The 14124-nt window shown below is 43.8% G+C and overlaps 1 protein-coding gene across 1 annotated transcript in view; it reads right to left on the bottom strand.

Moving 5' to 3' along the window:
* Nucleotides 1-14124, bottom strand: part of THSD4 (thrombospondin type 1 domain containing 4) — a 590530-nt gene that overhangs the window by 468892 nt on the left and 107514 nt on the right. The window contains exon 5 of the mRNA XM_012801851.2: nucleotides 8585-8687. Coding sequence (XP_012657305.1) covers nucleotides 8585-8687 — 103 coding nt within the window. The remainder of the gene's footprint in view (nucleotides 1-8584; nucleotides 8688-14124) is intronic.

Here is a 14124-nt window from a genome sequence, read left to right as displayed (position 1 = left end):
ATGCCACCACATCCAGATAATTTTTCTATTTTTTTTGAGAAATGTGGTCTCACTATGTTGCTCAGGCTGGTTTCAAACTCCTTGCCTCAAGCAATTCTCCCACCTAAGCCTCCCAAAGTGCCAAGATTGCAGGTGTGAGTCACTGTGCCTGGCCACTTCTGGTTTTTTGAGAAACCTCCAAACTGTTTTCCAAAATGGCTCTATTAACTTATATTCTCATCAAGAGTATACAGAGGTTCCCTTTCTCTACATCCTGGGCACAGTTATTTTCTTTCATCTTTTTGACAAAAGCCATTCTAACAGGTGCAAGATTATATCTTACTGTGGTTTTTTTTTTGAGACAGGAGCCTCAAGCTATCCCCCTGGGTAGAGTGCCATGGCATCTCAGCTCACAGCAACCTCCAACTCCTGGGCTCGAGCAAGTCTTCTGCCTCTGCCTCCCAAGTAGCTGGGACCACAGGCGCCCGCCACAACGCCCGGCTATTTTTTGGTTGCAGCCGTCATCGTTGTTTTGGGGGCCCGGGCTGGATTCGAACCTGCCACCTTGGGTGTACGTGGCTGGCGCCTTGGCCACTTGAGCCACAGGCACCAAGCCCTTACTGTGGTTTTAATTTCCATTTTGCTGATGATGAGAGATGTTAAATATTTTATAATATATCTGTTGGCCTTCTGTATGTCTTCTTTTGAGAAATATCTGTTCGAGTCCTTCGCCCAAGGATTTTATTAGGGTTTTTGTTGTTGTTTTTATTGAGTGGCTGAGTTCCTTACATACTTTGATGATGAGCCCCTTCTCTGATGTATGATTTGCAGCTTTTTCTTCTAGCAGAAGAAACTAAAAGGAAAACTGTAAGTCAGTTCTCCCTAAAATTCTCTTGTTACTCCACAGGCAGTAGAAATGAATATTTAAAATAAGAGAGAAAGAGAGAGAGAAAATTTAGTGAGCTTTACAATAGTTCTACAGTGGTGACACTTATGTTGACTCTAAATTTCACCTTCAGGAATTGGAGAGATAGAGACACTGAGAGAGAGAGAAGTGAAAATGGAATAATGGATTTATCAGAGTGCAAACCAGCGGTTCTCAACCTGTGGGTGGCAACCCATAGGAACTGTATTAAAGGGCTGCAGCATTAGGAAGGTTGAGAACCATTGGTAACGTATATACAATAAAGTGCACAGATCCTAAGTTCCGTGGATTTTGGTAACTGTATACACCCACGTAATAACCACACCAATCATGATATAGAACATTATCATCACTCCAGAAGGTTCTATCATGGCCCCTTCTAGTGAATACTCCCTCCTACCTGCCTAGACGAACATCGTTCTGACTTCTGATTTCTATCACCATAGCCTGTGTCTCCCTGTTCTAGAACATCACAGAAATGGAATTAGACAGGATTTTGCTTATTTTGCTCAGCATAATGTTTTCGAGACTCATTCAGGGTTTTACACATGTCAATAATATGTTCCTTTTTCATTGCGGAGTGATATGCCATTGTATAAATACACCGCAATTTGTTTATTCAGTCTTTTGTTGATGGCTTCGTGGGTTGTTTCCAGTTTTGAGCTAAGAGGAAAAAATATGCTGTGAACATTCTCAAACAAGTCATTTGGCTATATGACTATTTTCATTGCTCCTGAACAAATTAATTTTTATTACATGGTGAAGAAGCTTTCTATAGAAGCTTGCAGAGAAGCAATAATACACATTTTCCAAGAGGAAAAAAAATACCTTTTTCCTGCGTGCACGTTTTACATTTCCTTTTCTTGGAGGACAGAACAGGGCTACAGACAGCATTCTATCAGATCTATACACCCTCTTCACAGGCCTCGTTTTCTCCATCCACAGACATCCTCATTTCTCTACCATTCTAAGCAAACCTTTCTCTTTGTCCTTAAACTAGAAAACGTTTTCAGTATGCCTTACACAAGGCAATTTTTTTTTAAAGAGATGCCTATCCTCACTGGCTACCTTCTTTCGCTTCCTTCTGCCAGGGCTCCCAACATCCTGCTCTAATTTTACTTTCTCAATCATCCTCCTTGACCTCTGGCAGCGTTCAGCAGTGCTGACCACCTCTCCTTCTTGAAATCTTTCCCCTGGCTTCCATATATGTGGAAGAGTGGCAATTCCTATCATCGCACTGAGTGTGAATCTGGCTCTATGAACTGGGTGACTTGGGTCAAGTTATTTAATTATTCTGTGCCTTTGCTTTTTCAGTAAAATGAGGGTTATAATAGTACCCAGTTCATAGCGTCATTGTGAGGATGACAGAAGTAAGCACTTAGAACAGGGCCCTGTATAGAGCAAGTGCTCAATAAATATAAATTTCAGAATCTTGTTCCCCTTGCCACCATTCTTTCAGACTCAACATGTACAAAACAAAAAAAACTCATCATTTTGTTTTCCCAATGAGGTCTTCAATAACACGCTTGTCCCCAAAGCAATCATGGCCTAGTCTTGCCATTATTCCCAGGCATGTATGAGAGAGCTCTGAGAATGGACCTTGTGGGGCGTATTCCAGATATCCCACCTGTGAAATGCAAACTTCTCCCATCACTCTAAGTTCTGCCCTGTCCATTCTGAAGGTTCATTTTGATTACAGACTGTGCGTGCAGGAGGTTGGCTGGAGAATGAGAACATCCTAATTCCAGGCCCCTCCAGCATGAAGTCCTAAGCTTCCCTCCCTCAGGTGATAATACTGTCTGTGTTTCTATCTGACTGACCCTGCCCCATGGCGTCTGTGTGAGGGCAACCTGCTGGACAGGTGGAAGAATCATAGGTATGGCCGGGCTCCTGGCCACTGACATTCACCTCTGGTCCCTCAGAGGTAAGGGGAAGAACTTGGTTAAAGTGGCACAGAGCCCTGTGCATACATGCACTGTATAGCCTACAGTGACCCAGCAAAACTCTATAGGGCCTACGGGGCACCTTTAATATATCCCAGAGCAAAATCTACTGTTCTTTCAAACACCATAATAAAAGTCACACGGGCTTACAAGGAAGGCATTCAGGGAGTTTCACTGGCACTTCCTGTCCCTGCTACTCACTAGGTCTGGTCACAGATATTTCATTTCTCCTCCTTTGAGCACACAGTGGGATGGTACTTTCCTGCCGTCTTTGAAGTTAAGTGGGACAGGTGACTTGCTTTGGTCAAGATGTGAGCACCATCCATGGGATCACTTCTGGCTGAAGCTTTAAGAACTTGAGTATGAGTCACCTGCTCCCTTTCCCTGCCTCACTGAAAGCAGGAGTTGGGACGCAGCTTCTACCAGCCTGGGCTCCCTAATGAGCAGAACACACACTCCGTTACACGTGTAGCACGAGTGAGAGACAGACTTGTGTTAAGTCGTTGGGATTTGGTTATGTGTCACTGCAGCAGAAGCTAGCCACTCCTAATATACACAACTGCCCTGTTCATGTCATCAGTTGTCAACCTCCAATTTCTGACTCAGCCTCACCTCGGATATTTGATTTCCACTCTACTTAGTTCAGCTCTCAGGGATACACGGTACACTTAAGCTATCCAAACACAAAGTTGCTCCCAGGTTAGGGACTAAGACTGACACGTGCACCTGTAGAGTCTACAGTGACCCAGTGAAACTCTACTGCCTATGCTGGCCAGAAACAGGTAGAGTTTTCCCCAGTGTCAGTATCTAAGCCAAGAGGCTTCTACTGATGGTTTTGAGAATGAAAGGGCATTGGGACGACAGGCTCATACCATCACTGTCCTGGGCACAGTAGGACCAGTGAAATGCTATTTCTGGGTCTTCCATTGAGCTATGAGAAAAATTCCTAGAGGCATTATTCTTAGGATATGCCACCATATCCAGGAAATGCAATTAACAGCCTAAGAAGAACCATCTGGTGAAATTAATGTGTTTATCAGCGAGTACACTCTGCTTTTACTATTCTATGTGGCACTGTACTGAATCAGTGCAGCTGTTTCCCCACATAGGCACATGCAAATAGCAGTACATGGCCAAACAAAACCAAGAGCCCGATGCAAAATCCAGCCCTAAAGGATGAAACATCAGGGGTGTCTTCCTCCCACCAGTTAGCCTGGGAGCCATGTAAGAGGAAGAAGGATAAAATCAAGAAAACAATCTTAGCAGCAAAAAGAATTACTTAAACAAAGCCAAAGGAAATGTGACTTCAGCGACTGTGGGCTCCTTCCCTCCTTCTAGGCATGTGAGAAAATCAGTGTCAGTGAATATGTTTAAAAGTCTACTAAATTTTCTGATAACACACTGAAGAACATTGTTGATTAATCTGTATTTCGTATTTCCCTTTACTCTGTAAAACACGTGGATGCTAATTAGCTCAAGAAATCTTTCAGTGGCTTATCTTCAAGTAGCATACACTGATTTCGTAGAAAAATCTGTTCTTCGGTGGGACCCAATCCCTACTTCCCTATCTCCACTTTGTGCGATGTGGGCCCCTCACCCCAGAGTTGGTCACATAACTAGGCTAGCCCAAGTACCCCATGCCCCAAACTTAGGTACAGGGATAGGAATATGATGCAAACAAGACCACCGTGTAGTTTTTCTGAGATTAAATCAGTCACTAGATTAAATCAGCCACTAGTTCCTAGGACTGCTATAACATATCACACAAACCGGTTGGCAGAAACAACAGGAATTTATTCTCTTACAGTTCTAGAGGCTAAAATCTCAAATCAAGATGTCCGTAGGCCACAATCCCTCCAAAGTGTCTAAGGGAAAAAGCTTTCCACACCTCTTGCTGGTTTCTGGTAGTTACCAACAATATTTTGTGCCCTTTCATTAAACAAAGCGTCATCACTCCCATCTCTGTCTTCACATGGCTGTCTCCACGTGGTATTCTCCATATGTGCCTCTGTATCTCTCCTCTATTGTAAAGACACCAGCCAGAACGGATTAGGGCCTACCCTCCTCCAGTGTGACCTCTTCTTAATTTACATCAGAATCACATCTGTGAAGACCCTTGCTCCAAAAAGAGTCATATTCACAGATACTAGGGGTTAGGCATTCAACCTGCCTTTTGGAGGAGTGCAATTCAACTGACAATACCATGTGAGAGAGTGGCCCTCCAATTATGATCGCAAGGTCAAAGCCACATACATCTGCTCATCCCCCAGAGACGGAGCAAGACAGGAAGAAAGACAAGAAAGGCAGGATCCTAATGTCATCGACACCTCTGAATTCCAGTCCACCTCTTTGATTTCCTAGTAACATGACCAACAAAATCCTTCTCTTCTTTAAATGTACTTAGTTTGGGAACTAGAGTTCCAGTTAATATATCCACCCATGAATAATGTTATATAATATGAATTCAAGTAGTTTCCCATAATCGGTGTGGGGGAAAAAAAGGATGGGATAACTATGAAAAAGACTGGCCATGGGCTGATCACTTGAAATTAAATGATGGGAGCTTATTATTATGCTGCAATATTATACGGTTCTCTCCATTTTTACCTCTGTTTGACATTTTCCAAAAAATTTAAAGTTAACTGAGATGTTCAAAAAATAAGTTTTCCCAGGTAGAGGATGAGACAAAAAAAAAGAACAGAAGAAGTAGAATCATATGTTAACCAGAAAACAGCAGCCATCCACAGGGAACATGTGTATTATGTGAAAACGTTAGTGGCGTTTTCTTTGCAGCCCACACAGGGCTATCAGTATTAGACCAAGTCTACCAGACCTGGAGGTCTTGGACAACCGCAGCTGGGTGACGACCAGCTCCTGCTCCAGGGGCAATAATTAAGTATGCTAAGAGAGAGTCTCTCCAATTGTGATTCCAAGGTCAAAGCCACATACATCTGTACTGCTGGAAGAATTCATCTTTCCTCCCATTACTCACAACAACACAGTTATCATCACAGCTAGCAATAAAGCAAGGGTGCGGCTCAGACAAAAGACAAGGTCACTTCTCTAAAGGTCCACTGACAAGTATTATTCTTCTGACATACAAATGTATTTCATGGTTTATGAAACACCCATGATTCTGTCCCTCAACTCAGGCTAGAGTTATCGCCTCTCCGGAAATCCTGCCTTCCTCTTGGATTAGCGGCTCTCAACTCTGGCTGCCCCTAAGAGTCGCTTAGGATCTTTACAAAATCCAGCAACCCTGACCAGTTAAATCATAATCTCTAGGGGTGGGGCCCTCAGTGATTCTAATGAGCAAGCAGGGCTGAGAAGCACGGCCTTGTCCAGACCTACATCCGTGAGGCAGCTACTCTCTTTGGAAGCAAACACTTCTCTAAAGATCTCCTGTTGTTCAGAGACCAGCCTCACCTCCTGACCTGCTCCAGTAAGTAGAACTTAGTCAATCCAGAACCAAGTTCCTTCCTCTTGAACTTCCTAAAGCTGCCCTGACAAAACATCACAAACAGGGTGGCTTAAAACAACAGAAATGTACTCTCAGAGTTCTAGAAGCTAAAAGTCCAAAATCAAGGCACTGGCAGGGCCATGTCCATTTTGAAGGCTCCAGGAGAGGATACTGCCTTGTCTCTCCCTCAACCTTGGGGGTTGCCACCAACCTTGGTGTTCCTTGGCTTGTAGATGCGTCACTCCAATCTCTGCCCTATCATCATCTGGCTTCTCTGTACATCCTTTCTCCTCTTCCTATAAGAACATCAATCATGCTGGATTAAGAGCCCACCCTACTCCAGTATGAACTGAATATGACTAATTATAACCCTGCTTCCAAATAAGGTCACATTCTGAGGTTCCAGGAGAGGACTCTATTTTCACAATGCGCTCTTACTCACCCATGTTAAGCAAGTCTTAGAATTTGTCTTCACCAGAATGCATGTAAGACCATCCCGAGAGTACAATGCTTTTTTCAGAAAATATTTGTTTTAATCATTTCAGATTTATAGAAGAGTTGCAAAGATAGTACAGAGAGTTTCTGTTAACTTTCACGCAACTTCCCCTGATGTTAATGTCTTATAAAACTTGGGTACATTTATAAAAACTAAGACATTAACACTGGGACAATACTTTTAATGACTCTATACAATTTTTTCTCTTCTTGAGTTAATATCTCATTCTGTTGCCCAGACTGGAGTGCAGTAGCCTGATAGCTCTCTGTAGCCTCAAATTCCTGGGCTCAAGCAATCCTCCAGATTCAGCCTCCCAAGTAGTTGGGACTCAGATGCATACCACCATGCCTAGCTAATTTTATTATCTTTTGTAGAGACAGGGTTCTGCTATGTTTCCCAGGCTGGTCTTGAACTCCGGATGTCAAGCAATTCTCTCTCCTCAGCCTCCCAAAGTGCTGGGTTACAGGCATGAACCACTGCTCTCAGCCTAACCTACACACTTTATACACATTTCACAAGGTTTTCCACCAATGTCCTTTTTCTATTCCAGGATTCAAACGGTGGTACCACCTTGAATTCAGCATAATGCTTTCAAGAATGAAAAAGCTCAGAACCCAGATCTATCCACAGAATTGGGACCTCACTCCAGACTTTCTTCCTTTGCTCACCCTCCAACCTCTTACCCACCCCTTGTATTTACATTCAGCTGGTGTTACGTTTCACCTGCACATCTTTCCCGTTTGGACCTGATCATCCTAACCTTTTAGTCAAGTTAGTTCTTAACAATTCTGAAGCCACGGGGCCACTGAGAGACTCTAATAAAAGCTCCAAACTCTCCTCTGAGAACAAGGCACAGACAAAAGCAATTTTGCATCCAATCTCAGAGTTGATCCAATCCTAGACAGCAATTCCCTTTCCCCAGCCCCAAGAACTTTTAGGTACTACCATGCACAGTTTGGCTTTCCTAGGCATTGATTCTGCAATCAAATCACCACAACTCTCTACCCATCAGTTTCTCCAGACCTGAGCCATAGCAGCAGTCTCGCACTCTGGTTTTTGGCCAACCCCAGCTCTCCCAGCCACCATGCTGTACTGAGGGTGAGAAGGGCTGGCTGGCAGAGCTCTTCTGTGGGACACAGAGGCAGCTGGGCTCCCCCTTCAGCCACCTTGGCTGTCAGCACAGAACCTCCACAAGTTTTGCTTGACCCAATACCACTTGGGAGCCGACTTTCTCTGTGATGAGAAGAAATGTCTCAGAATGTAACTTCTTAGTCTAAAGGCACATGACCATGTTTCAACAAAGAAAAGTTGACATGCTTTGCCAACTTCAGATCTTCTGCCATTTGGAAATGACAGGGACCCAGAGCAATGCCTGCCTATTTCTATCTTTTTGGAAACAGCACACTGGGATCTCCACGGTACAAACCACACAACTGTCAATCCTATGTGCTTTCTTAAGCCTTCACATCAGCCCTTGTAGAACAAACAGTGAAAACGGGAAACCCCATCCCCATTCACTGCTCCAACTGACTTCTCGAACCCTATTCTGACCCCCTCACTGTGCTATCCTCAGATGGCTGTCATTTCTTTCCATCAATACCTTATCCACCCAACTCCATGCGGAAGACAGCAGGTGTCACCTGAGCTATGCTACTCCACACTAACACCCCAACCAGGATCATACCAATACCTCTAGCATCAACCAGAAGGCAACGGCGTTGAAGAACAGACAAAAAAAAATTTCCAATAATTTCTATGGACAGGGTCGAGTCTATTCTTACCTTCTGCAAATGGTTCCCACTCATAAAACCGGCCCATGAATGGCTTGTTGTTGTATGATGCGCACTGAACCTCCCGGATGCTTCTACTGCTTTCTGGACACACCTAATGAAGCAGATATTAAATATGCAATCAGTGTCCACTCTCTCCATAGCCCCAGTCAAATCCCAGGATGCCCTTCCAATGCTAACTCTGTCCTCTTCTACCTAAACTAGGGTTTCTGAAAATTTGCTCATAATCTGTGTTAAAAATGTTAAATATAGACCCCCAAGCTTCACTCCAAGTTTACTAACTCAGCATCTTTGTAGGGACACTAAATTTTTAACAAGCTGTCAAGGTTGATTTTTTTGCATACCACAATTTGAAAACCACGCCATAAACTTTCTGTTCCTAACAAACAGTGGCCGTCCGTTTCCATCTGCTTGACTTAGTTCACACCATTGCTCTTACATGGAATGATGACCACAGCAAACGTGTTCAGAGCCCTTACCATGTGCCACACACTACTTTAAACACACTGCATGTATTTATTCCTTCATTTATTCCTTGCAACACCAATGAGGTAAAAAAAAATAGTTTTGCAGATTTTTCACAGAGAGCAATGTAAGGTATGGAGAAGTCCCACAACCAGTGAGGGCCACAGCCTAGATTCAAATCCAGGGTTAGATTCAAATCCAAGCAATATGGTACCCATAGGCTGTCTCTCGTTACCAACTCCATATTCTCTAAATTCTGTGCACCACCTAAAGCAGGGGTTTCCCACCTTTAGCTTAAAAAAGAATCACTCAGAGATCTTTCTGGAAATACAAACTTCTAGTCCCTCCCCCAGGGATTATTATTCAGTAAATATGAGATGAGGTCCAGGAATCCATCTTTTAGTCAAGTTCATCCAGGTAACTCCAATACGCTACAATACTCAAAGAAAATGTATATTCCCCCTACCTTATTTCTTTCTTATTTATATCAAATGATAAATATGAACATAGTGTGACATAAAGTAAGTAAATGTGGAAAAGTAAAATAATAAGATTAGAATCTCAGCTGGGCGCTGTGGCGCACACCTGTAATCCCAGCACTCTGGGAGGCCGAGGTGGGTGGATTGCTTGAGCTCAGGAGTTCAAAATCAGCCTGAGCAAGGGTGAGACCTCCTCTCTACAAAAAATTAGAAAAACTAGCCAGGTGATGTGATAGGAACCTGTAGTCACAGCTATTTGGGAGGCTGAGGCAGGAGGATTGCTTGAATCCAGGAGTTTTAGGTTGCTGTGAGCGAGGCTGAGATCATGGTACTCTAGCCTAGGCAACAGACTGAGACTCTGCCTCAAAAAAAAAAAAAAATCAGAATCTCTAATTCATATTGTAGATCAAGTATGATCCAGCTTTTTTAATCCTAGCTGCTTAAATGTGGTGTGTATATGATTTTGTTTTAATAATCAGAAAGGGAAGGAACCTGGCCCCTTAAACATTAAAAAGCACTGAGTCATTAAAAAGTCTCTGGAATCAACTGCTAATGCAATAGTTCAAAGTCTTCATGGATCTGTAAAGAAACCTACTAGAAGCACAGGTCTCTGGGAAGACAAGGGAACAGAGAGAGGACTGAACCCAGGTGGGAGTGAAAACATCTGCTTGCTGAGGGATGGTCTGTCAGTCCAGGCTGCTGGTACAAACTCCCAGGGTGGTCACAACCCCGCTGTGGCCTGAGCCAAACCATATGGAGCCAGAAGCCATGTGAGGCAGAACATGATGAAAACTGCCAGGAACAAGAGGGTGGTGGATGGGCAGGGCGGGCTGAGCTCTGACAATCAGTGAAGGCTAACAGGCTGGGGCAGCCTGTCTCCAAGGACTCTGGAAACCAACCTGCCAGTGGCCCTGAAGCCAGCCCTGTGGGGCCTTCCAGAAACACCAGCTGTGTCCATGAAGAGCTTTGGGTTAAGATGCTTTTCACTACCCTTGGGACTGAGGCAGAGTTCGAGAAGTATGTGAATAGATGGGTCACAGGGAGACGACACCATCTCTATAGCAGTCCCAAAACCAAGAAAGAATGACTAAGAGGTTTGTTAAAAATACAGATTCTGGAGCTGTGCCCCAGTGGCAGGATAGGGAGGAGAGCCCAGCAGTATATGCTTGAAGTGCACCCTTGGGAGATCCTGGCACTAGGCTGTGCAGCAGCAATGAGAGCCACACCCAAGGTGCAATCTCAGCTCAAGTTATGTGACATGGAATCCCAGAATTCCAGAGCAGAAGAGAATCAGACCAACCCCTTTGGATTACAGATGAGAAAACTGAGGCCTGGAGAAGTGTCTTCCCTTATCAAAGGCCCCACCGAGAAGCAGAGGCAGGGCCAGCGCACTGACCGCCCCCCTGACAGAGATCAGAAACTGGAGATCAGGAGCTGGGCTGCAGCTTTTCACACCAGAAATGTCTCATTCCTCAGAGAACTACACTTACAGAAGGCCAAGCATCTCCTCAACAAGGCTCTAGCCGGAAGCCACCAGCAATTAACCTGGCAGCTGTCACCAAAATTGGAAGGTAAAGACCACGAAGACTCCATCTATTTAACCTCTTTCTCTACAGGAGCAAAATATTGCTAACAGGCATGACCACAAATGTATAAATAACCTTCGGAATCATCTAGAATTGCTCTGTACTTGACAACACCAATGTATATTTCATGACACAAAAAGCAATCCACACAATCCAGTAAGTTACAGAAGTGTACAATGTGTATGGAGAGAGAGAGGGGGGGAGAGAGAGAGAGAGATGTTTACAGTGTTATCTCTGGAATGTGGGATTATAGATGTTTCCTATTCACAATTAATTAATCTTTGTCTATTGGTATTATCCAATTTTCTGCAGTAAATGCATAATATTCATGTAACAAAAATGACAACTGGCCAGGCACAGTGACTCAAACCTGTAGTCCCAGCTACTCGTGCAGTTGAGATGGGAGGATCACTTGAGCCCAGGAGTTTGAGGCTGCAGTGAACTAAGATTGTGCCACGGCACTCCAGGGTGACTAAGACCTGTCTCTTTAAAAAAAAAAAAAAGGCAATACATCAGTATTGAGATAGTTCCAATACAGTGGCCCCTAGGCAGCTCTGCATGTGCTTGTAGGCTGTAATCTTACAGTGTGTTTTAACCCACTAATGCCTGGCACTCTTACTTGCATCCATATCATCTACCAAGCCACCTTGTAATGAGTCACTCTGGATAACCCGTCCCCTGGTCACCAACAAGTTCTTTAACCATGAGTAAAGCCAGTTTCCTCCTGAGGCAAAAGGGCTTAATATGGCATCAGAGCCATGGCAGTCAGCAAAGCCACCGACAGGAGTCAGGAGCCAGCCATGCCTAGCAGCCATATTCATGTCCAGCAAAGCTGGCCTGGGAAGGTGCAGCAGGAGGCAACAAGGTGCCCTGGCAGATGGGCACAGCTCTGTGTGTGACCCCAATCAGGGACACCCATGAAGCCAGGAGAACTGTCAGTCGGCGACACGGTACTGCTTCCTGTGGGGCCGAGGGGCTGGCCAGAGAAGTGCAAGGCTCCCTGAGCCCAGAAGTGAGAGTGAGTTTACAGATAAAGCATTATAGTTCAGGCAAGGAAGACAGAAGCTGGGTGTGATGGTGATAGTGAAAATCACTAGCTTTTATTGAGCACTTACTACGTAATGCCAGACACCACATCATGTGACTTATATATTTAAGTACATATATAAAATATAGAAATCTATATTAAATACGTAGAAATACATTATACAAAATATACATTATAGATCTATAATAGTCATTCAGTCCTCACAATAACTATTATACCCATTTTGCAGATTAAGAAACCAAGGCAACAAAAAGTTGAATGAGCTGTCCACGGTCACAGGCTAGTAGTCAGTAAAGCCGGGCTTTGAAGCCAGGCACTGTGCAGCCTCTGAAGCCTAGAGAAGTGGCTGGACTCCGCTGAAATGGAGCAGGGAGCTGTGGAGTGAGGATGAAAACCGAGCGGGGTCTGGGAAATCCTGTTTCATGTTTCTTTTATAGATTACATCTGTTTGTACTTGTCATACTATTATCAGTATGGGATCTCCTCTCATTTTAACAGACTCTCTGAGGTTGAAACTTCCAGGTTACAAACCCCTCCACATTTGTTATATTTTAAATTGGTTGTTTTCCTGATGTCATGGACTGAGTCACCTTGCCTTATCAGGAATCAACTCTATATCGGACTGTGAATTGATCCTGGGGGCAGGTTTCCTGCAGACAGCTGGTTCTTTTCATGGGCACTAATTCTTGTTATCTTCAGGCCAGAAAACTGGGGGGAAACCACGTGGACAGAGATTAGGCTCATTCAAGATGGGACCAACAAAGGCCTTTACAGCCAAATAATGCCCTAGGGAGATAACCTCCCTTCAAATGACTCCCTTCCATCCAAAAGAGGGAGGAATTTTTCCACTGGACTGTCAAGGGAAGAGAAATAAAGACGTACTTTAATATGATGAGCTGAATCCTTATAAAGAAATACAGGATACACGCCCTATCCAAAGTTCCATCTAGACAATTGCCTGGGGTTGCTATGAGTCACAAAGAATATTATGGAAACTCCAGCTACGTTTCTCATGACCCTGGTTAATCTGAAATGACAACTGTCTGTACCAAACTTCATAACTCAGGAGGCCACCATCAGTAATCACACACTTACCTTTTTGTAATTAATTATTTCTCCCCAGACAAAGAGCATCATCACCCAGGAAGGCAGCACCAAGGAACATGACCTTGAAGTCTGCCTGGGTCAGATGTGCATTTTTTTATCCTCTGCATTGCTCTGGATTCAATCAATAGACCAGCTACCATAGCAACTGTATGATGTATTTAACATCACCACAGTGATGAAATCTACAAAAAAAAAAAAAAAAAGGAAATCTAGAAAATATTCCTGCACTGCCAGAAGAAAGTGGTTGTGTGACCTTGAGCAAAACATTTAGCTTCTCAAAGTCTAAACTACCACATCTGCATAACAAGCCCTGCACCACCTCCCAGCCTTTGATCCCCAGGGAATTTTGTGAGGATCAAATTAACTTACACTTTAAAATCTCCCGGCTGGCAGTAACGCTCAATAAATGTTAGCTGAATTGAAGACACCAGAGATGAATCCAGGAGTTCGAGAAGCCGTAAGTGCCTGGAAGGTAGGTGTCCTGAGCAAAAACTCCCTTCTTTCCTTTCTCCTCTCAGCTGGAAAACAGCCTGTTTTCTAGCTATAGAGTAATATAACCACGGGCCAAACTTTCTTTCAAGTTATCCCGCACATTTTTCAAATATGTTTAATATCTCTCCTTTCTTCAAACACACAGAACAAACTCAACCTTACAAAAAACTCTTGCCGCCTCCACCCCTTCCAGCAATTCGCCAGTCAGTTGAATTGGTTTGTTCAAAGAGTTGGGGCAAGACTTTGGGCTTAAAAAACAAAAAAGCAAAAACCCAAGGTTTTTTTAAAAATCTCAAGCACCTTTTTTTCACCCACAGGAAGTTCATGATGTTCTCCTAGAGCAAAGTGTTTTCT

The sequence above is a fragment of the Otolemur garnettii genome, unplaced genomic scaffold, assembly GCF_000181295.1.
Source record: "Otolemur garnettii isolate 467f Iridium unplaced genomic scaffold, OtoGar3 scaffold00011, whole genome shotgun sequence".
Lineage (NCBI taxonomy): Eukaryota > Metazoa > Chordata > Mammalia > Primates > Galagidae > Otolemur > Otolemur garnettii.
This window is presented reverse-complemented; position numbering and strand designations above follow the sequence as displayed.